The 22,199-nt window shown below is 39.7% G+C and overlaps 2 protein-coding genes across 2 annotated transcripts in view; one reads left to right on the forward strand and one right to left on the reverse strand.

The window, feature by feature from the left end:
* Positions 1 to 13,532: 13,532 nt before the first annotated feature.
* LOC109985198 (NAD-dependent protein deacylase sirtuin-5, mitochondrial) lies at positions 13,533 to 20,285 on the reverse strand. Its single transcript, XM_020635482.2, has 9 exons — positions 20,150 to 20,285; positions 18,997 to 19,101; positions 18,341 to 18,474; positions 17,749 to 17,974; positions 16,960 to 17,047; positions 16,772 to 16,825; positions 15,148 to 15,271; positions 14,886 to 15,001; positions 13,533 to 14,576 (listed from the first exon to the last, which is right to left on the reverse strand). The coding sequence occupies exons 2-9, from the start codon at positions 19,094 to 19,096 to the stop codon at positions 14,504 to 14,506; spliced, it is 915 nt and encodes a 304-aa protein (XP_020491138.1). The 5' UTR covers positions 19,097 to 19,101; positions 20,150 to 20,285; the 3' UTR covers positions 13,533 to 14,503.
* A 451-nt stretch (positions 20,286 to 20,736) lies between these two features.
* LOC109985118 (phosphatase and actin regulator 1) overlaps positions 20,737 to 22,199 on the forward strand; it is a 65,855-nt gene continuing 64,392 nt past the window's right edge. Inside the window, exon 1 of the mRNA XM_065954105.1 lies at positions 20,737 to 20,984. Within this exon, the coding sequence (XP_065810177.1) occupies positions 20,873 to 20,984 (112 nt within the window). The 5' untranslated portion in view covers positions 20,737 to 20,872. The remainder of the gene's footprint in view (positions 20,985 to 22,199) is intronic.

Consider the following 22,199-nt stretch of genomic DNA (forward strand, 5'->3'; position numbering starts at 1 on the left):
CTCACACATTCACTTTGTCGCTCCCAAGAGAGCAACAAAATGTGTGTGAGGAAAGGTATGGAGAATAGACTGTCACAAAAATAGTATAGTAGTAATAGGCACGTAATCCTTTATTGGTGTCTGGGGGGAGTACCTCAGGGCTGGTTTTGGGACTGCTGTAGTTGTAGCACTTAAAAGTTTTATTCCACTTAGCATCGCAGCTCAACAAACACACCACAGCTCCTCTCAATTCCCCAGTACTATTTCTTTTTAAGTCTTCTGCCTTCCCTGTTCTTGCTCCTCAACAGTTTCTGTCTCTGCTTAACGATTAGCATCGAGATCCTTCAGTTTTCCTTACAGTATCCCCACCTGTTTATGTATACCATCATGGCCATTGCCCTGCCCTGATAACACCTCATTTACGTCTCGATAATTGCGGCCTCCTTTAAAATAGAAGTAAGGCCAAGTCCTATTTATCACCAGTAGAAAAAGAACATGAAGAGCCACTTAAGAGAAATCCCTTCAGTCTGATTCAGTCATTTCTGGAGCTGATGTGAACAAACACAGAGAGCTGACAACTCTGCTCTTGAGTCCTGCAGCTCATTCATGATTGCCATGCAGAGGGAGGAAATAGTAGAAGTGGAAAGGTTCTTGTGTGACCCAGAAGCCTTGGGGTTAATAGACTTATCATCATTGGTGGCAGCTCTACAAATATCTGTCCGTCTCTTTGAATGAGGAGCTATATTGACCCAGAGATGGCATCTGTTTGTGGTTTTAATGTGAGTGTCTGTGTGTGGTTGACTGTGTGACTTATTTCTTGGAGACTCTGTGTTTGGAGAGCGGTATTTGATAGCCAGCTGGATGGTTGTGTGTTTGTGTGTGTGTGTGTGTAAATGTACATGCATCATGGGAAAGACTGTCTGAGTGTGTGTGTGTGTGTGTGTGTGTGTGTGTGTGTGTGTGTGTGTGTGTGTGTGTGTGTGTGTGTGTGTGTGTGTGTGTGTGTGTGTGCTTTGTAGTGCTCTCATCTGAATTCTCTTTCTGTATGCAGACTGGCAGAAATGTCAGACCAAACCAGGTCAAGCTTGGTAAGGAACCGTGAACATAACACAGATACATACTGTTGCTTTACAGTTACACACAGCCTGTTCATGTGCATTAGGTATGGTGAGGCTCATTCTGCCATTTCAGGAGAACAGTGTCTGTGTTTCGGAAACAGGGGCGTTTCATCCAAATAGTACACAGTGTCGAATCGAAAGCTTGTAAAAAAAAAACAACTGGAGTAGGTTTCTAAAGAAAAATGAAACATTGAACATTTGATAACACATTGGATATGAAGCTACAGGGATCTATGGCATTTAAGCTTTGTTTGACAAAAAGGCTAATCTATCATTACACAAAGATTACTCATATTTGGTATGTTTCTGGCTATTTGTCTATTTTCATTTGTCAAAGTAAATCTTTTTTTTTAATGCATTGAAAGCTGTGATAACATTTTGATAGTTGGTTAACAATTATGTGGTCATCTAATTCAATTTTTTTAAACTGTTTTAATTGCAAATATGGTGTTCCACATGCATGAATCCCAGAATGAAGACCCAGAATATTTCTCTTATTCTGTTTATACTGTTGATAGCATTGTGTGAATTATGTGAGCAAAAAGCTCCAGCAACACTTGAAGTATAAAGATCGACTTCATCAGACTGACGCTTTTCGGTTCGTGACCTTACCCTGCTTCTACAGTGCTGTTCTCCAGATGCCATCATGATAAAGATAGGAATAATATCTTAAATTCACTACAGGAGAAACTTGGTGGTATTTGCATTACATGGAAAAAAATATGTGCATATTTGCAGCATTGGCAATCAGTCAAAGTGAGTTAGACAGTATTATCATAACAGACACAGACAATCCAATGCCTTGCTTCCATAAATATCTCACAAGCAAAAAGGTAAATATGACATCACCAAATATCTATTCTTTCATTTTCTTTGTGTAATTTTGCTACTTTTAGCTTTATCTTGCAACTCTGTGTGGATCCCAGCTGGTTGAAAAAAAAACTCTCACATACATCCTACTGATAAAAATCGAGCTCCTAAATGTATTTATCTTAATTGACTTACTGGACTAACTTGATTAAGTCATTCAATGGAAATGAGATGGAAAGAGGGCTACGAGTCACTTAAATTATGTAATGAGTTTCACTACAATTAAGTTTAAACAAGCATACAAAAGGGCAGGCACTATAGTCTAGTTACAGGTGAGTGTACAAGAATAAGTTCTGATTTTACATTCTTAGATTTTCTTTGTGATTTTCTTTGTTTTTATTTCTGAAAAATTAAACAGGCTGTTTGTGATAGATTAAACTAAAACAAGCCATACTGATCTGTTAAAAAGGTGCTTCAATCAAAGGATTCCTACATTGATTGCGTTTCAAAATAGACATACAATATTTGATTTGTCCTTACAGGAAAATAGTATAACAGAGGCCTATGAAGACGGTATTTTCTATAAATAGCAACTGTTGATTTGCAACACTCGGCTGATGACTAGGGCTTGTATCACATGATGGCAAACTCATGCGCAGTCACAAACAAACCAGCACACCACATAAACACAGTGCTAGCAACGCATACTAATCTCACCATGGCCTCCAGTCCCTAACCTTTCCCTGAACTCTGGTTTTAACAGACTTGACTTTGATAATAAAGGTTTACAGTTAATCTCTCCATTCCATGAAAACTATATTTATTTGAAAGGATCATGTCCCTAATCACCCTTCCACCCCCCCATCCCCCTATTGAAAAACCAACCATCTAGTGTATTTTTGTTGGTTTATTTATGGTCTTCTGAGAAAAAAAGATTTCATAAGCTGACTGAGATGTCTCTTGCCTCTAGGTAGCCTGATAATTAGTGAGCTCTTGTTTGAGGCTATGGTAGGGTCTCAGGCGTGAGCTAATCTGCTTTAACTCTGCACTAATTAGGATCAAGGCAAACGGCCACTTTCTCCTGGTTATTGATCAACACCCTAGGGCCAGGGAACTATGAGCTTCCTGTGAGAATAGCAGCACTGGGTTAACATGAGATGACATCCCCTCCCAATCTACATAATCCAAGTTGTGTCTTTGACATTCAATATAAAGTTCCTATTTAACATCTGTTTTTCCCCAAGTGTTGGTGAGTCTCATCTGCTATGCCTTAATACAGCCGTCTCTGTTTGTGATGGCTTCCTTGATCATTACTCTCCAACTGACTTCACCTGACACTCACATTATTCATTGTATATCTGCGTGTTTACAAGCCAGACAAGCATATCTATTTGTCTCGGTTTATCTGCTTTCTTCTTGCGCTGTTTTGGTCTCCACCAATCCCTTTGGAAAAATCTGGACCCGAAAGCAACAATGATATAGTGACATCTTGCAGGCCATTTATTGATTGCAACCAACTGATAATGTTCTTTTAACCTCCCCCTCAAACTGTGTAGGAAAATCTATTTTTGTCACCGGGGCGGCAGTAGCTCAGTCTGTAGGGACTTAAGTTGGGAACCGGAGGGTCGCTGATTCAAGTCCCAGTGGGGACCAAGTCTGGAAATTGGTCTGGAAGCTGGATAGTTGGCAGTTCACTTCCTGAGAACTGCCAATGTGCCCTTGAGTAAGGCGCTGAACCCCACCTTGCTGGGTTAACCCCCTCACTCTGACATCTTTCCATTAGTGCATGTCCATAGGATCGTGTTTGTGCATGTGTGTATGTAGTGTAGTATATCTTCTTCTAAACTCCTCGTGATGTAGAAACCCTGTTGATATGAGCTCCTTTTCACAAAACTCAAGGTCACAAAACACCTCATTTTAGGACAAATGTAATCTAATAAAAAACTTCTGACAAGTATTTTAATCAATTTCTGCCTATTGGTCCACCTTACCCTGGCATACAGGTTTGTTAAGTTGCTAAATGCCCCACTATCTTTGCCAGCTAGTTGCTAACTTTGTGGACCTGGATGGTAGCCAACACGTTTTGTCATTGAAAACAGCCTCCCTTCTGGAGTTAGAAATTAAACTAGGGAGAGAAGTGACACTAAACCAAAACAGATCAAACAAAGCCGGCGACCAATGAAACAATACAATGAAACTTCATAGAGCCCAAAGTGGTCTACAGTTTAGTGAAACTTCTCTGAGTGACACTTTGAGACATTTTATTGATATTTAATATGATTTTTTTTAACAGTTTGAAAGAGATATCTTATTTAATAGAGTTAGATCTTCTCAGTCGTTGCCATCCTAGTAAAAATAATTTACATGTAAACCGCTTAGATCAAGTAATAAGTCATCATAGATAGAAGTTGCGAACTCAAGCATGTGATAAAGTTTATTGTCATACTATATTTTGAAGGGTAAAGAAAGGTGAATGGTAAAAAAGATTGCCCCAATCTGCACTGACTGTAAACAGGTGCACATACAGTTTTCTTGGGTAAGGAGGGAACATTAGCAATAGTTAGAAAGCTATAACTTTTGATCTTACCTCCATAGCAGTGTAGATATTCTGGTTTAAGTGTTGGGGCTCAGATCATCTGACTTGTGTTTCGGCCTCCATTGGGTTTTATGGTAATAATGTCACCATGTATGAGAATTTCAGGAATTACTAAATAAGTACAACGTCATCCGGACTTTTCCTTTAACGTACTAACCAATGAGGACACAAGCCCGGGTTGTGCTTCTACAGAATCCTAGCTAAAATAGAAAACCCCAAGAGGAGTAGTTTGTGGATTAATGCTAAAGGACGCTCCCCTGTCCCTGAGGGAACACAAGAACCGACTTCTCCTAATCCTGCCATGAAATACTGCATTAACTTGAGAAAAATGTTACTGCCTTTAAACTAACATTACTGCCCCAGAGCACTTACTGTAAGTGACAGCTGATCATGATGCTATCTTTATGTAACAACAAGCAAATGTAAGCACTCGGCACTCACCCATGCTTTAATGATGCCTTGGCCTTCACTTCCCAAACGGCAGCATTACTGACCCAGCTATACCAAAAAAATACATAAAGCTGTCCATACATTTGTAGGCTTCCGTCCTGGGCAGTTGTGTAAGGGGAAAGATTCTCCATTAGACATATATAACATCAGCAGGTGAAGTTCTGGCAAGGACTTTGCTGTTATTATCGATCAAAATAGTGCTGTGGTTGCTGAGTGGGGAACTCGCAGAGCCCAAAATATGCTGTTTATCGTAATGTTGCTTTTTTTTTTTAGGTTGTCAGGCGATGTAAACATGCATTGTTTTATAAATATGCTAATTTAAGAAGCTCGAGCTGAAGCTGCACAGGGTGTTTCTGGCACTTTCTTGAGATCTTTTTGCTCACTCAAAGAAAGCCTCTGCGCTATTCACGTGACTAAAAACTGTGCATACTAATGGTGATCAAAGTTGTAATTAATCATTGTTTCAATTGAGTTTAAATTCTGATCAATGACAAATTAGTTTACACCTCTCTCTCTCTCTCTCTCTCTCTCTCTCTCTCTCTGTGTCTCTCTGATTGTGTTACTTTGTGTCTCTCTCTCTTTCTCACCTTCCCCCTGAGCTGCACAGTGAACACTTCTTGTGCTAATATTTAGTGGTTCACGTGATATTTTTGCAGACGGCCTTTGTGGGAGGAGACACAGCACATGGAATAGACACAAACACACACACATACTCTCACACACTCACACATTGCCTCTCCCAGATTACTTGAACTATCAGAGGCTTTAAGAGGATTTCACAATGGGAGGGTGCTGCACTTGAATCTCATGCACCTGATGGCTATTGATCCATTATAAGCTTGCACACCGACACATGCGCAACAGGCATGGTCTTTACTTCTTGTCGTTATAAACAAGAGTCTGACCTTGCGTCTTCATTTTCCAGTGTTGAATGTCAAAGGTTCTTTACTTCAGTTGTTTGTTCCTTTAAATACAGGTCTATAGTACAATACTTTTTTATCACAACATTTATAAAAAAGCACTTAAAAAAAAAAAACCTTCACTCTAATAAAGAAGGATGAATACACTGCAGGCCTGTCATCATGGTCTGCAGCTGAAATAAATGTGTCCATACTCTGTGTACTCTGGCAGTGGGGCTTATTAGCAATGCTGATGTGAGTGAAAGATTAGAGGGGTGGTGTTGTCTGTAATGGAGATGCTGAACGAGTCCCAGGGATGTGTAGGTTGATAAGCAAAAGGTTGCAATCAGCCAGCTGTCATGTGAGAAAACAGGATCATATCATGTACAGTATTCAGGGGAAGGAAGGTTCTGCAGCAGGAATACATTTGATGGTTATTCTTTCAGCTTTATTTCGAACAAACCATACCTCACAATCAAGATTTAATCATTTTTTTTCTGTATTGTTCAGTTACTTAACTCAGTGGTTAGCAAGGCTACCTTAGATGTAAGACAATTAAAGAAAATAAAAACAAGGCACCAGAGATCAGAGGTAAGTTAACGTAGACCCTTTTTTAAACTATATACTGCACATCAATTATGTTTTGATGAAATTGATCCAACAGTTAAGATTGACATTTTTTTTTTTTATATATATCTCATAAGTCTTGTGATTCTTAAATATTCTTAATTCCAGAAACAACACGCAGAATATTTAAATCAATATCAAGCCATCAACAGACATAACATGCCATCCTGGGCTTTCTTTTCTTATTCCTACCTTACTAGATTTTCTGACAGTTTTAGATCAAGCGTTGTTGTTTGACCGTTTAAAAAAACATACAGCCCAAAACCGTTCGATGATCTTTTTGCCATTGAACTGTCATGTGCATCCACAGATATGATACGTGAGAATAGTGGATTCATTGGGTGTCATAGCTCCTACATTTATCTGTTGTGGCTGTAAACATCTCAAGGAGCACGAAACAATCACTCTCTGGGCTGAATGAATAATAAGGTTGTGGATTTTTTTCCCCCAGTCCAGTTTTGACTTGGTAATTATGTGTGTATTCGGTTTTCGGCCTTGACAAATGGAGTTGTGATGGGTCCTGCTCAAGGCTAGATTTTGACAAATCTTTTAAGTTTATTAGAAAAATACGTGACTAGTGGCCATATGTGATTTATATTTGTCTTGTATTTCATAAGCAAAAGAAAAGAAACAGATTCATCACCAGGTTATGAAAGATTTGTTCGGATGCATATAAAGCTTGTATTCTCCAAGGTTTCTCCATCTTTTGCGGTTATCTAATGTATCTGTTCTCTGTGGAAATCCAGCAGCAGCACACCTGATTGACAACTGTGAGAAAAGGTGTTTTCTTTTTTCTTAGCACATTTTAATTAAGGCTGACATTAGCTTATTCACAACATGCATTGTCATTGCCCCACGGGTCTGGCCTGGCTGTTTTATTTGCTGGTGTTGAGCCATTGTGTCTGTGATTATAAGACCAGCAAACACATCTGGACACTGTTGGGACTCGCAGCTGCTGAGCCTTGGTTAGAGATGATCAGCTGATGACAGCAAGTGTAAAGCACGGTTAAAGAGGAGGCAGCATCACCTGAGTTTTCTAAGCTTTCCTGCTCCAGACAAAAAACTTCAAATTCTGCTGCTTGGAGAATTAAAGTCATGTTTGGGACATGACCAAAGGCCCCGACATGAAACAAATTTAGTAGCAAGCTTCTGCAAAGATCATTTACAGCTGACATGTGGCGGGCAAGATTTAATTGCTCCAGAGATCTCAAGCTGTTGAGTCATCAAGCTGTTATTCATGTAACCATTTTGCGATGTAAATATGTGGGATACATAATCAGATGTTTTACATGATTTCAGCTGCTCGGCTGTTTCATGTCTTTCAGTCTGAGAGGGTTTTATGTGTGATGAAAGACAGAAATAGAAAGTGAACATAGAGGATGTGAAGATGATTCTCGGCAGATGCGGCGTGCAGCGGGGTGCACGATTCTCTCTCTCCTTATCTGAACGCCCTTGACGTGAAGCTTTGTGGCCTGAACTCCCACAAGACCTCTCTTTGTTCTTTGAAAGATGAGGGCGAGCAGAGTGTGACTTTGCACTTACACCTGAAGCCATCAGCAGAAGAGGGAATTACTCTTTTTTTTTTTTACTGTACGATGCCTCTGCACTCATCCCCACAAGCTCTAATGTCCCTGTTCACAAACATACCATGAAGTCCTCCTTGGAAAAACTGCACCTTCACACACGTGAAGGAACAATCCTTCTATCACACTGCTGCCTTGAAAAAGTCTCGACCTGCATGCGCAGATGCATAAATGGCAGTTTGAATGTCAGATTTTCATCTTGTTTGATGCACAGTCTGACATTTGCTTCAAAAGAATGTGCCACGTCTTGTAAAATTGCAAAACATCAGTGGCCATTGTTGAAGTCAATTTAGGAGTTGCAACACAAGGAACATTGAAATATTGATTACGCCGATGACAACAAACCAATGGCAGATTAATAACACTCCAGTCGAAACACTGTAAGTGATGACACTGTTTTGTTTGATTTTCAAATTAATTTTCCAACAGTCTTTGGGCTCGTTACAGCATTCTTGTACATTATCACTGACAGGCAGACCATAGTAACACAGCAGTGTGTTTTTGTGTTGTCTGATAAAGTTCAGTTTAAGAAGACGAGAGTAAAAAAACCACACTATCTATCTGAAAGCAACATGTCCTACATCCTGTGCCCCACATCCTCCTCTCGGGGGAGCAGAGACAGATAACACGGAGGAGTGAGACTTCCAGGCAGGAGAAAGGGGAGAGTTAAAACAACAATAGTAATATTTGTCCAGGCTTCAAAGGGTTTACATCTTAAATGTTCAAAATTAAAAGGTGTTCAATTTAGAAGTTCATGAAATAGTTAAATATTTGACTTGTAAACAAATAGATGTACAAAATTTAATTATCGTTATTTAGTTTTATCAATTTATTGTCTAGTGTTTTTGGGGGGGGTTTTTAGCTTTAACACAACATCAAACTACATGAGCTTCTTTTACTTACTCCTGAAGAGTCACGTACAGCATCAGAAAAAAAACCGTCTCTTTTCTCTTTCATACAGACCCTGTCTTTGATGCTTCTCCACAGCCAGACAGAATTTTTATGGCGCTTCTTTTTTGGGTGTCCGAATTTGGTCGACTGCCAAATATACTTCACTTCTCAGTTTCTATTTCTACTACCCCCCATCCATTTATCTCTCTTTGTTTACCTGTCACATTGTATTTACCCTCATTCAAAAGTTGGGTTAGATCAGTGAGGCTGGAATAATCACAGGCTGAGAGATTCATAGAGAGAGAGAGATGGGGGGGGGATATGGTGCTATTAGAGAGGGGGAACAGGAGGATCCTGGTATACATACTGCTGGACTTTGGCATGGGTCGCCCATCTGTCACTTGACTTAAACCCTTCCTGGCACTAACGGGTCATGGCAACAGCAGCCTGTGACGGATGACTAATGTTCCGCTAGTAATGAATGAACGAGACACCACCCTCTGAATGCCAAGCGGGGTGCTGCAGGTGGTGATGAGGGTGGCTGCCTCTCTGGCAAACAGAAATCTTATGAGGATGATGAATGGTATGCAGGCATGTTGGTATGCCATGTGTGTGCCATGCAAACACAGTAAATCTGCCAGATTGGGAATGTCCTGAATAACAGTCTCATAACATTTATATACAGTATTAATTATATTGTAATTAAATAATCTTTACATTCTGGTTCTTTCCTCCTCGTGTGTGTGTGTAAGGGAAGGAGGCAGGAAGAGGAAACGCAGAATTGAATGTAAATATCAAATTACGCTGAGAGTAATGATGGAAACATGCCATGTGAAGGTGGAGAAGAAAAGAACATCGCCTTAATAGATGATGTATGTAGTGTTCAGTGACAGTCCCTTTGATTGAAGCACCTTTTTAACAGATCAGTATGGCTTGTTTTAGTTTAATCTATCACAAACAGCCTGTTTAATTTTTCAGAAATAAAAACAAAGAAAATCACAAAGAAAATCTAAGAATGTAAAATCAGAACTTATTCTTGTACACTCACCTGTAACTAGACTATAGTGCCTGCCCTTTTGTATGCTTGTTTAAACTTAATTGTAGTGAAACTCATTACATAATTTAAGTGACTCGTAGCCCTCTTTCCATCTCATTTCCATTGAATGACTTAATCATGTTAGTCCAGTAAGTCAATTAAGATAAATACATTTAGGAGCTTGATTTTTATCAGTAGGATGTATGTGAGAGGTTTTTTTTCAACCAGCTGGGATCCACACAGAGTTCCAAGATAAAGCTAAAAGTATTGCAAAATTATACAAAGAAAATGAAAGAATAGATATTTGGTGATGTCATATTTACCTTTTTGCTTGTGAGATATTTATGGAAGCAAGGCAATTGATTGTCTGTGTCTGTTATGATAATACTGTCTAACTCACTTTGACTGATTGCCAATGCTGCAAATATGCACATATTTTTTTTCCATATAATGCAAATACCACCAAGTTTCTTCTGTGGAGAATTTAAGATATTATTCCTATCTTTATCATGATGGCATCTGGAGAACAGCACCGTAGAAGCAGGGTAAGGTCACGAACCGAAAAGCGTCAGTCTGATGAAGTCGATCTTTATACTTCAAGTGTTGCTGGAGCTTTTTGCTCACATAATTCACACAATGCTATCAACAGTATAAACAGAATATGAGAAATATTCTGGGTCTTCATTCTGGGATTCATGCATGTGGAACACCATATTTTTTCAAACAAAGCTTAAATGCCATAGATCCCTGTAGCTTCATATCCAATGTGTTATCAAATGTTCAATGTTTCATTTTTCTTTAGAAACCTACTCCAGTTGGTTTTTTTTTACAAGCTTTCGATTCGACACTGTGTACTATTTGGATGAAACGCCCCTGTTTCTGAAACACAGACACTGTTCTCCTGAAATGGCAGAATGAGCCTCACCATACCTAATGCACATGAACAGGCTGTGTGTAACTGTAAAGCAACAGTATGTATCTGTGTTATGTTCACGGTTCCTTACCAAGCTTGACCTGGTTTGGTCTGACACTTCTGCCAGTCTGCATACAGAAAGAGAATTCAGATGAGAGCACCACAAAGCACAACACACACACACACACACACACACACACACACACACACACACACACACACACACACACACACACACACACACACACACACACACACACACTCAGACAGTCTTTCCCATGATGCATGTACATTTACACACACACACACAAACACACAACCATCCAGCTGGCTATCAAATACCGCTCTCCAAACACAGAGTCTCCAAGAAATAAGTCACACAGTCAACCACACACAGACACTCACATTAAAACCACAAACAGATGCCATCTCTGGGTCAATATAGCTCCTCATTCAAAGAGACGGACAGATATTTGTAGAGCTGCCACCAATGATGATAAGTCTATTAACCCCAAGGCTTCTGGGTCACACAAGAACCTTTCCACTTCTACTATTTCCTCCCTCTGCATGGCAATCATGAATGAGCTGCAGGACTCAAGAGCAGAGTTGTCAGCTCTCTGTGTTTGTTCACATCAGCTCCAGAAATGACTGAATCAGACTGAAGGGATTTCTCTTAAGTGGCTCTTCATGTTCTTTTTCTACTGGTGATAAATAGGACTTGGCCTTACTTCTATTTTAAAGGAGGCCGCAATTATCGAGACGTAAATGAGGTGTTATCAGGGCAGGGCAATGGCCATGATGGTATACATAAACAGGTGGGGATACTGTAAGGAAAACTGAAGGATCTCGATGCTAATCGTTAAGCAGAGACAGAAACTGTTGAGGAGCAAGAACAGGGAAGGCAGAAGACTTAAAAAGAAATAGTACTGGGGAATTGAGAGGAGCTGTGGTGTGTTTGTTGAGCTGCGATGCTAAGTGGAATAAAACTTTTAAGTGCTACAACTACAGCAGTCCCAAAACCAGCCCTGAGGGACTCCCCCGAGATACCAATAAAGGATTACGTGCCTATTACTACTATACTATTTTTGTGACAGTCTATTCTCCCTACCTTTCCTCACACACATTTTGTTGCTCTCTTGGGAGCGACAAAGTGAATGTGTGAGGCACTCTCCCTTTAGAACTATCATTACATAATTTAAGTGACTCGTAGGCCTCTTTCCATCTCATTTCCATTGAATGACTTAATCAAGTTAGTCCAGTAAGTCAATTAAGATAAATACATTTAGGAGCTCGATATTTATCAGTAGGATGTATGTGAGAGTTTTTTTTTCAACCAGCTGGGATCCACACAGAGTTGCAAGATAAAGCTAAAAGTAGCAAAATTACACAAAGAAAATGAAAGAATAGATATTTGGTGATGTCATATTTACCTTTTTGCTTGTGAGATATTTATGGAAGCAAGGCATTGGATTGTCTGTGTCTGTTATGATAATACTGTCTAACTCACTTTGACTGATTGCCAATGCTGCAAATATGCACATATTTTTTTCCATGTAATGCAAATACCACCAAGTTTCTCCTGTAGTGAATTTAAGATATTATTCCTATCTTTATCATGATGGCATCTGGAGAACAGCACTGTAGAAGCAGGGTAAGGTCACGAACCGAAAAGCGTCAGTCTGATGAAGTCGATCTTTATACTTCAAGTGGTGCTGGAGCTTTTTGACCTCTCTGGATAACAGTAGACATTAAATACAATCCCTATAAAAATGTAAAATCCACAAGTCATAAAAGAAAACTGGCCTAAATAAGGTTGCATCTAAAACATAGTGCACCTATTTATGTAACATTTTTCAAGGTGCATACTGTCACCTACTTTGTGTAGCCAATGTCTTCAGATTACCTGAAAAGTCAACATCTACTATCGCATGAGCATAATAATAAGCATCATTACGTAAGTCATATCAATAGATATACAGTTTTTAAAGAGGCCAATGCCACGTTTATTTTAAAAACTGTGTTGGCTGATTTTAGAGTCTACCTCTAGCATTGTATGATAATTGTTTTTACAAGTCTATTTTCCATTAAGCAAACAATTGTTATTTGGGGAAACTATTCACAGAAGAGACAACTTAACGAAGGTCAAAAGTTGTCAATGAAAGATGCTATAGGAAAAAAAAGGTTGGGAAACATAGTCCTAGGCAACTCTCAATTTTTTTTTACAAATTTGCACAAAAATCTCGGCAAAAACAAACAAACAAGTTAATTAATATTATATTGGATATTATCTTAAAACGACATAAGTAGCAAGACCTCCGTAAGAGATCAACTGGGACAATAGTCAAAGACTTCTCCCCACTTCAACCTGTTTCCATTTTTCAACAGCATTACATTTGACGTCGGTAACTGTTTTCTCAGCTCGGCTCAGTCGTAACAACCCTTCCTCTCACTCATGCATACTAAAATCAGAATCCAAGTAGATACAAGGTTGTGTCCCTTTCAGCGCACATTGATATATGTAAGCAATGTTTAGGATTGCAAGCTGCATGCTGACACCTAGTGTTCATTTTAGGCACACACATAACTGTACACTTCACTTCCCTGTGTTACAATAAGACATGAAAACAACATAATGTACATTTAGGGTTTTAATAATCATGTGCTGTATAACTGCATTGGTAGTTTTATTAGAATACATCTTTAGAAATTGTGCAGGATGTTGATGGATTCAAAACACAGATAATCAAGTTATTGAAGATATAATTTCTTGCATCTTCTGATAATTTCCATGAACTTCATTTAAACACACACACACACACACACATATATATATAGTATGAAACTACACATTAAAGTTTGTATAAACGCATCATGAATAATCCAAGAAATGTAACTTTGCTGATGTCATAAACACAGTCAAACAACACGTCCTCTGTCCTTGGTCAAAAGAAAAGTCTTTGCACACGACTTATTCTCTGTAACATCGGCTGATTTGCACTTGAGGTTTGGATCGAGCATTTGGTCAAGGTTGTGTAAACAGTTTTGAAAGGCACAAGGATTACTTTATGCTATGTACATCTGTACATTCTGAGGCAAGAAAAAAAAAAGAGGAATATTTTGCTTCTTTGCGAAAGAGAAAGATAGACTGATCTACAGCATAAGATTAGAGCACAGCATATTCAAACATGACGAAGCATCACAAGCATGTCATATGAAAGATAAGTAAAAGAATAACAGTACCAACCGATATATGAGATGTTTTCCTATGCAAAAACCTACATACATACATTGTGCATTCCCTTTATTTTACCATGCATAGTTTCTGCCTAAATCTAGGCACCAAATACCGTACATACAATATCCCAATTCCAGTTTAGTAAGCTGTATATTCAAGTAGAAGCCTTAAAAAGCGCTTTTCTATACATCTCTCCTTCTTACAAACATAAATGGCAAGAGTCATTTAAGGCATATATTTGGAATAAAAAAATGAATGAATGAATGAATATTACGGAAGCCCTCCTCAGGCTTGTATTGCATTGGTCTATGGAAGAAGCCTCTGTTTTTCTGTACAGGTCCTCCCCTCTTAAACATCTGTTCCCTTTTAAATAACCTCCGACTCATGTCGCGCCAAAGCCAGAGGCAGCGTTGTTCCACATGGACCCTGGAAATGATGCCTGTGCCACATCAAACACACACACACATATCACACAGACAGAAAACAAAAAGAGAGAAGAATTTTAGTCAGCGGCAGGAAGGTCTCTCACTGAGGTGGAAGTACAATAAAGACAGTCATTCATACAATAACTACACAAGTGGTCCACAAGTGTGGAGGTTGCCAACATGCTGCCAGTAGGTGGCACTAAATCTCAGTATATAATGCATCATTACTATTTGTTCTGGTTTTACTTTTCATTCATATTTTCAAGCTAACTTTAAGGCATAGTTGTATCTTTTTCAACACTCCAAATCTCTGTCTGACTTACGTGAAGTACTCGGTTTTGGGTGTAGTGTTTTTGTTAAATTCTGCCACGGGAACGCCCCTGGATGCAATCTGGGGGCCAAACATGGCTGCTGGGTAAACAATTGAGGAAGTCCCAACCTACAAGAAGCAAGGACACGAGGAACAGCTTCAGATGATCAGTACAGTGATGCATTTTTTTTTTAGCTCAAGATATAATTTCATATATAACTATTATTCAATAGGAGAATATGTTATTTATGCATGCGAAAATGAGGATAACTCACCACCAGACAAAGGTCACATGTTTCCATCTCTTTTTCCACCTTGGTCAGGATATGGGAGTCCAGAGTTTCTCCAAAAAACACCACGTTGGGCCGCAGCAGACCATGGCAGTCACTTTCACCACACCTTGATGCAGCAGCAGCAAATATTTCTGAGATGTTTAATATGTCATTTTTTTCATTTTACAGTGTTAAGTTGGCCATAGCACAAAAGAAAGATTGACAAAGGCAGAATTTCAAAGACTGTGAGGCCAGAGATGAATGAAACCCATGAAAAGCAAAGAAGTCGCTTTTCAATCGTCATGAAGAAATGAAGGCAAGAACTGAGTTAAAGCAAATCTCTTTCCTACAGGTCGTGTAATGTTCCTTGTTGCTGTTCTCACATTTTTGTTTGCATGTGACTCTGTCCATAACACAGCCCACCACTGCCCCCATGTGGCGGCCTTGACCATATTCCTTATACAGAGGCAGGTTAATATAGCCCTCAAATTACTTTAGTGCATGATAAAACAAAGTTCTTGGGTCCAGACTTGCAGAGATAACACATTCACATTACGCTCACACAGACTGACCCGGGCAGCAGCTTGTTGATACATCAGTATAAAGTCAATTTTGCAGGTTAAGCAACAGTGGGCATGGTTTCCTTTTTTTCCCCGATATCAAAGCTCAGAGAAATTGTAATTATTATCGTCCAAGTTCCCAGCTCCACAGTTATGTTTTACTTTATGTATCTATACTGTCAATGCAAAAAAAATGGAAATACTAGGTAAATAGAAAAGAAGAGAAAAAACAGTATGCAATGCATACTGAGAACCTAAGTCCTAAGAACTTGAACTGCAACAGGGAAAGAGAGGGAGCTAGGTTAGACAGAGCTGGAGAGACAGGAACAGAGGAACCGCATGAAGCCAGTAGCAGATGAAGAGGATTGTTACAGCCCCCAAAAAAAGCAAAATAAATGTTTAATTATTGATGATCACATATTTTTTGCATATATCACCCCCTTATTCAAGCATCTTGCTAAGCAATAACAAAACACATTTTTTGTGTGTATTCTATACCCTCTATACGAGATTGGCCCTAAAATAACTCCAATCTATACCATCAACAAGTCCTCCCTAGCTTTTCATTCTAAAGGAAACAGGCAGAGATGCAGAGTCAGAGCTAGGCATTACATGGAGGTTTGGATACATCTCATGTGCTACAAGCAAAGCAAACAAACGTTATGTACACTCTAAGCAATTAAAAAATATATTTTTCTACTTTTGTTAATTTTAATTATTAAGATATTTAATGTATTTACAGTATCCTCTCTTGTCTACTTGTATGTTGCCAACTTGTATGTTACATCTGCATGTAAAACTGACATGCATAGAGTTAAGCAACTTTATGCATCAACTTAGTAAGTGCCAAATCCTCATTTAAATGCAGATAAAAATGGAGGAGAGAGACAGCCCTCAGTGGTACCTTTCAAATGTGTACCTAAGATTATTAGACATACTTGTTTTCAAGGCAGTTCACCTGTTTAATGTAGGAAAGGTCTTGGCCTAGTGTGCAACACAAAAGCACTACAAGAGACTCAGTAAATCTGACCCTCTGTGTTTGTAACAACAACTGACAGTAATCTCACCGTGGCAGTTTATCCACTGGAATCTGTGCGTCAGCAACATCTGGGCCAGGTGCACTGCACATAAAGAGACGCCGTGTCAATGGAACATAACCAAGTCAGAGGTCAAGTTGAAGACATCATGCTACAAATCCTACATCTTTTTTAGTTTGTGTGTGTTTGTGTATATTCCAAGAAGTCCTGCCTTTTACCCTTTGTCCTTCAGGGCAGCACATATGGGGCTCCGCTTGTTCACGGTCACATGTCCGCAGCTCACACAGCGTGTCTCCATCAGACTGCCTGCAGGTTAACATTGAAAACACAGCTGTGTGTCAGTGAGGCTGGCTGGGGTCACAGAAAACTGCTCTCTGCACAGACTTCGTAAACAACGATGTCTCTGTCGCCTGACTCAAACATAAGTAATTTGTCCGTGTTGTGCCATAAATCACCCTGAAACTGTATGAAAACAGAGAGCCAGACTAGGCCATAATGAGATAACACTTGAGATAATGTCATCACAAGACTGTTTTCACTGAGCGTAAATATGTGAGGAACTCTGTGGGCTCAGGCAATGTTAGTTTTTAAAATGACCAACAACTCTGAATCACAAAATCTCTCCATAACAGAGAGGGAAAAAAAGTGAACCAACCAAGGGGCTGTCACAGTTTCCACTTATCACCGAGTAATAGGGTCAGGAATCTTTGGGTGTCTCTCGCGATTTGATTGAGAATCTATTTTTTACGATTCAAAACGATTCTGGATTCATGATGTCTATTTTTGAATTAGTAAATACTTCAGGATCTTCTCCAGTCATCTGTGAGACTGGCTGAATTTCTTGCTGCTCCATTTGGCATTCTACTGAGTTAAAGAGCTAGTCTTAGCACTTAGCAGGGAGTGACTGATTAGCATCATTCAGAATGTACTATTATTGTCTTTTATTTCCTATAAAATATCAGGATTGACATCTAATGTGTGGCGTGTAGTTCTAGGCCACCTCTCACCGTGAATCTTGAGCACATGCTTAGAACCGGCCTTCCGATGCAGGTCGTCTATGCACTGGGTGATGACGACCACGGTGCGCCCCTGCTTCCTCAGGCGGGCCTCACACTCTGCTATAGCCAGATGTGCAGCGTTGGGCTTCTTGTTTAAAGCCATCTCCCTCCTGTAATGGTAGAACTCCCACACCCGAGATGGGGTGCGAGAGAAGGCCTCTGGGGTTGCCAGGTCCTAAGAATGCATCAACATGGACATGGTTTGGAGCTGCAAAGATATTAACCAAGAGTGTAGTATTCTAAGGTAACTTTATCTACCTCAATTAGGGAGGGGGGTGTAGCCTGTAGGTTAATCTTTCTACAGCCCACCACAAGAAGCCATATTATGAAACAAACAACACTTATCTGGCCGTATCACTTAGATAAATCCACAGAGATATGTGAAGATTAACAATGTAAACAGAAAATACACCCTCTCATCAACAAGGACTCTGAAACACAGCTGTAAAACACACTTAAAACAGAGCGCTGACCTAAATTAAGACACAATAAATAAATCATGCAATCAGTTACAAGCGTGTCTTTGTTGTTGTTTTCAAACCTGAGATTGCCATTTCCTCCACTTCTCATTGTCTCCCCTGAAGGTTGGGACTCCGCTCTCTGCGCTCACACCTGCTCCTGTGATGATCGCGATGTGCTTTGCTTTGGAGAAGATTTCACGGAACTCAGACATGTCTTAGAGGGGAAAAAAAGGAGACAAAAACAAAACTTTTAATGATTTTTTATTTTTTTTTCCATTCAATAACTTATCTTTTACTATCAAAACATGGCAGCAGATTGAACTGAATAATAACAGAACTTTTTTCACATGTTGTCCTGATATTTAGTCCTTCCATTCATCGTGTATACTTTCCAAATTCTGAAGGAGAAATATATTTTCATTTAAATTCTCTAACAGCAAATAATGAATATTATCTACTAATTCCTGTTTGATTATTCAGGAACTATGTAGATGTCATTAAAACTACCGCCTCAGTAATATCCCATGATGCTACAATATTTATAAAACTTATTTTGAAGTCCTCCTTAAAAACCTTCATTAAAACTTTTCAAAGAATTATTTTCCACATTTAGCTATTGTCAGTCTGAAGCATGACCTGTCTTATATTTAGCGTTGAATGAAGGGTAAACAGTAAACTTACATAGCACCCAACAAACACAATATACAAAACGTTTTTGTTGGTTTGTTTGTTTTACCCGAGTTGGGTCTTGTTGTGTCCATCCAAGGTCCTCTCCTCACACGAGCGGAGCACATGCGAAGACCCAGAGCGAACACAGCTCGATTGTGAAGGAGCATCGTTACTAGTGTTTCAGATTAAAAGACGAACACATAAAAACAGAGAAGAGAAAACAAAATGAAAACAACAACAACTGTGAAATTGGTTAAATGTTTATTTCACTGCATTATGACTTTTTGGTGTTAAAAAAAAACAACCACATTATTTGACCTGAACTCTGCTGGACTTGACTTCTGTTTGTGCAGCCAGGTATCCTTTAACCCCACATTACTTTAACTTAAACCCTCACAAAGACCCCCCAAGTATCAAAAAGTCATGTGTACAAATGATGAACCAGAATACCTACATACGAGTGCAGCCATAAAAAAAAACACTTTCTTTTTTGATTAATTCCACTAATAGTTGCAATATGATGCAAGAAAACCCGCATTTAACCTTTGATTCTGATGTACAATATGCAAATATGTTGATCGAAGTTATGACACTTTGGTAAAACATTATTTTGAAGAGGTGAATATTCAGCTGTCACCCTAAAACACTTAAACGCATATAGTTGTGTGAGACTGCATGCACTATGGTTGAGCAATCAGGGCAGTGGTCTCATGTGTGTTCTGTGATTGTGATAACACAACAAAGTGCATACAATACATTTTAATACAGAGGACGAAGAAGCAAGGCAAGTTCAGGCGTTGTATTGAGACACACTTCAATAAAAAAATAAAAAAAGACTACAGGGCGCGACCTGCATGTTTGAACAAACTATGTGCCAAATGTTTGGAAACAGGTTTTACTGGCTGCACAGGGCCAATGTGCAAGAGACAATTCACTACCGCATTGAGATGAACAGATGGCGCCAACCAACCAGCCACTTAGCTTTCAATAGTTGAGTAGTTTAATTACGAGTAAACTCCATTTGACAAGCTGAAGTCACACAGAAGACATTAACATTCACTGCTTTTTTTTTTTTTTTTTTTACCTAGGAGTCAAAAGTTTGTCTGATAGGCTACACGAAAAGGGAGTAACATGCACGTCCAAACATGAGAACACACACGTGAATAAGACTGTGACATGTGTAGGTGATGAACTATTCTTGGTAACTTTATCGTACTTACCACGCAATGCTATAATCCAGCTGTCGAAGGGAAACAAAGTAACGCCAAGTTGTCTTGTTTACCTCTGCCAGCAGCAAATATAATGAGGGGCCGTAAACGAACTACACTGTCGCAAAACGTTAAAAAAAAAAAAGAAAAAATGCTCACAACTGAAGTTAGGAAAGAAAAAGGTGAAACTTTAGTTAAGGGGCGACATCTAGTGGCAATACGCCGTAAGTGACTTTCATTCAGGATGATCTATTCACCGTCCTACTCAAGTGGCATGCTGCACAATTGAAGTGTTCTTGTCAACAAAAATAAAATCCAATTGTCCAATTGTTATAATGTAAAAAAACATGGTTATATTTTAATGCTGAAAATGTGCTTCTTCTTCGGTGGAAGTACCACCCCTTGGTGTTGTTGATTGCTTAACAGTAGACCTACTATTGTATGAGTTTTCAATGGGAAAAAAAAGGCTATTCATAAATAAATGCTACCTTAAAAAATAGCCTCCCCCTCTCTCTCTCTCTCTCTCTCTCTCTGAGTGTGTCTGTCTGTGTGTGTCTCCCTCTCTCTCTATCTCTCAGTGTGTGAGTGTGTGTGTGTGTGTGTGTGTGTGAACTCCCTCCCTCCTCTCCATCAGTAGCTTCTTCTCAGTGTGTGAGTGACTGGCCGTGGTGGTGGTGCTGCTCTTGCCCCTCGGTCGGCCAGCAGCAGTAACCATCTGGACGCAGGTTCAGATTAATGGCGACCACTCAAGACGGCAGCAGAGACCGCAGACCCATCCGGAGACTCCGCTCCAAGAGCGACACTCCCTATCTGGTTGAAGCCCGACTGTCATTTAACCTGCGGACAGGTAGGCGCTAACACATCCACCCTGCACCACAAACATTTTCTCCCAGATGTTTTCCTTTCCGGATGTCTTCATGTGGGTAGACCTCAAAAAAATGCGCTCCTGTTTTACGCGAATGGAAATGACAACAACATCTCAGTGGGCTGCTTCGCCTGTGGGTTGGTATTCATGTTGAGATTATCCCTCCAAAATGCAATGGATAGCTCTAAATATCCTGGTGAAGAAGGCTGATATGAGACTGAAATGTTATGCAACTTTGTGGACCAACGCTGGTGGTTTCTGACGTGTCTGGCGCAAAAACGCAGAGGGAGTTCAGATCGACTGTTAAACGGGAATGATACAGCTTTAAATGCCGCTGAAATTGTCAACGCTTTGTAATTGCTACCACTGTAAATCAAGCCGTTACATAACACGAAGAAGCTTCAACGTGACCTGTAGTAGGCTTTGGCTGTGCGTGTGTGTGGTGCACAAAATCTGTCGGGCTATCCAGTGTGTGTGTGTGTGTGTGTGTGTGTGTGTGTGTGTGTGTGTGTGTGTGTGTGTGTGTGTGTGTGTGTGTGTTTTTTTAGGAAGATTTTAATCACCCGTATTTCCAACAGCTGTAGCAGACAATGTTGATGATGCTGGTGGAGAATAATGCTGTGTCTCCATCATCCACCTTTGCAAAGCGTGTTGCATCCCTTGTTACCATGGTGACTTGGCATTTTTATGCTGACTGAGTCCACAGGAGTCAGATCTTCTGCACACCAGTGCAGTTATGCCAACAACACAATGTCATGCCAGCCTTTGCATTATCTCCAACGGGTGTTTGATGCTAGTGGTGGTCACCAGTCTTCACTTTGTCTCCTTCACTGAGATGATTTGAGTGCATGTGCCCTCATGTGAATGACATCACAGGTCTGTGTGTTCCCTTGATGCTATGTTATGAAATGGAGGATGCATAGTGGTCTTAAGTGCTGTCACAACATAATAGATATTTCCCTGCGTGTGCATTTCATCCTGCTGGAGTCCCACCAATCTCTCCAGTCAGCAGAATGTGTGAGATGAGTACAACGCTACTTTGCTGTTTGGATGTTGGCCAATGCTATAAGGGGTTTAAACTGAATATTTATTAAGGAGTTGGTTTGTTTTTCGCAGTCACATTTTTCAGAAATATCTATTAAATTCCGGGTTTTTTTTTCCAACTTTATCAAGTGTATGAATGTAGTTTTGCCTTAT

The sequence above is a fragment of the Labrus bergylta genome, chromosome 4 (assembly GCF_963930695.1).
Source record: "Labrus bergylta chromosome 4, fLabBer1.1, whole genome shotgun sequence".
In the NCBI taxonomy this organism is placed as follows: Eukaryota; Metazoa; Chordata; class Actinopteri; order Labriformes; family Labridae; genus Labrus; species Labrus bergylta.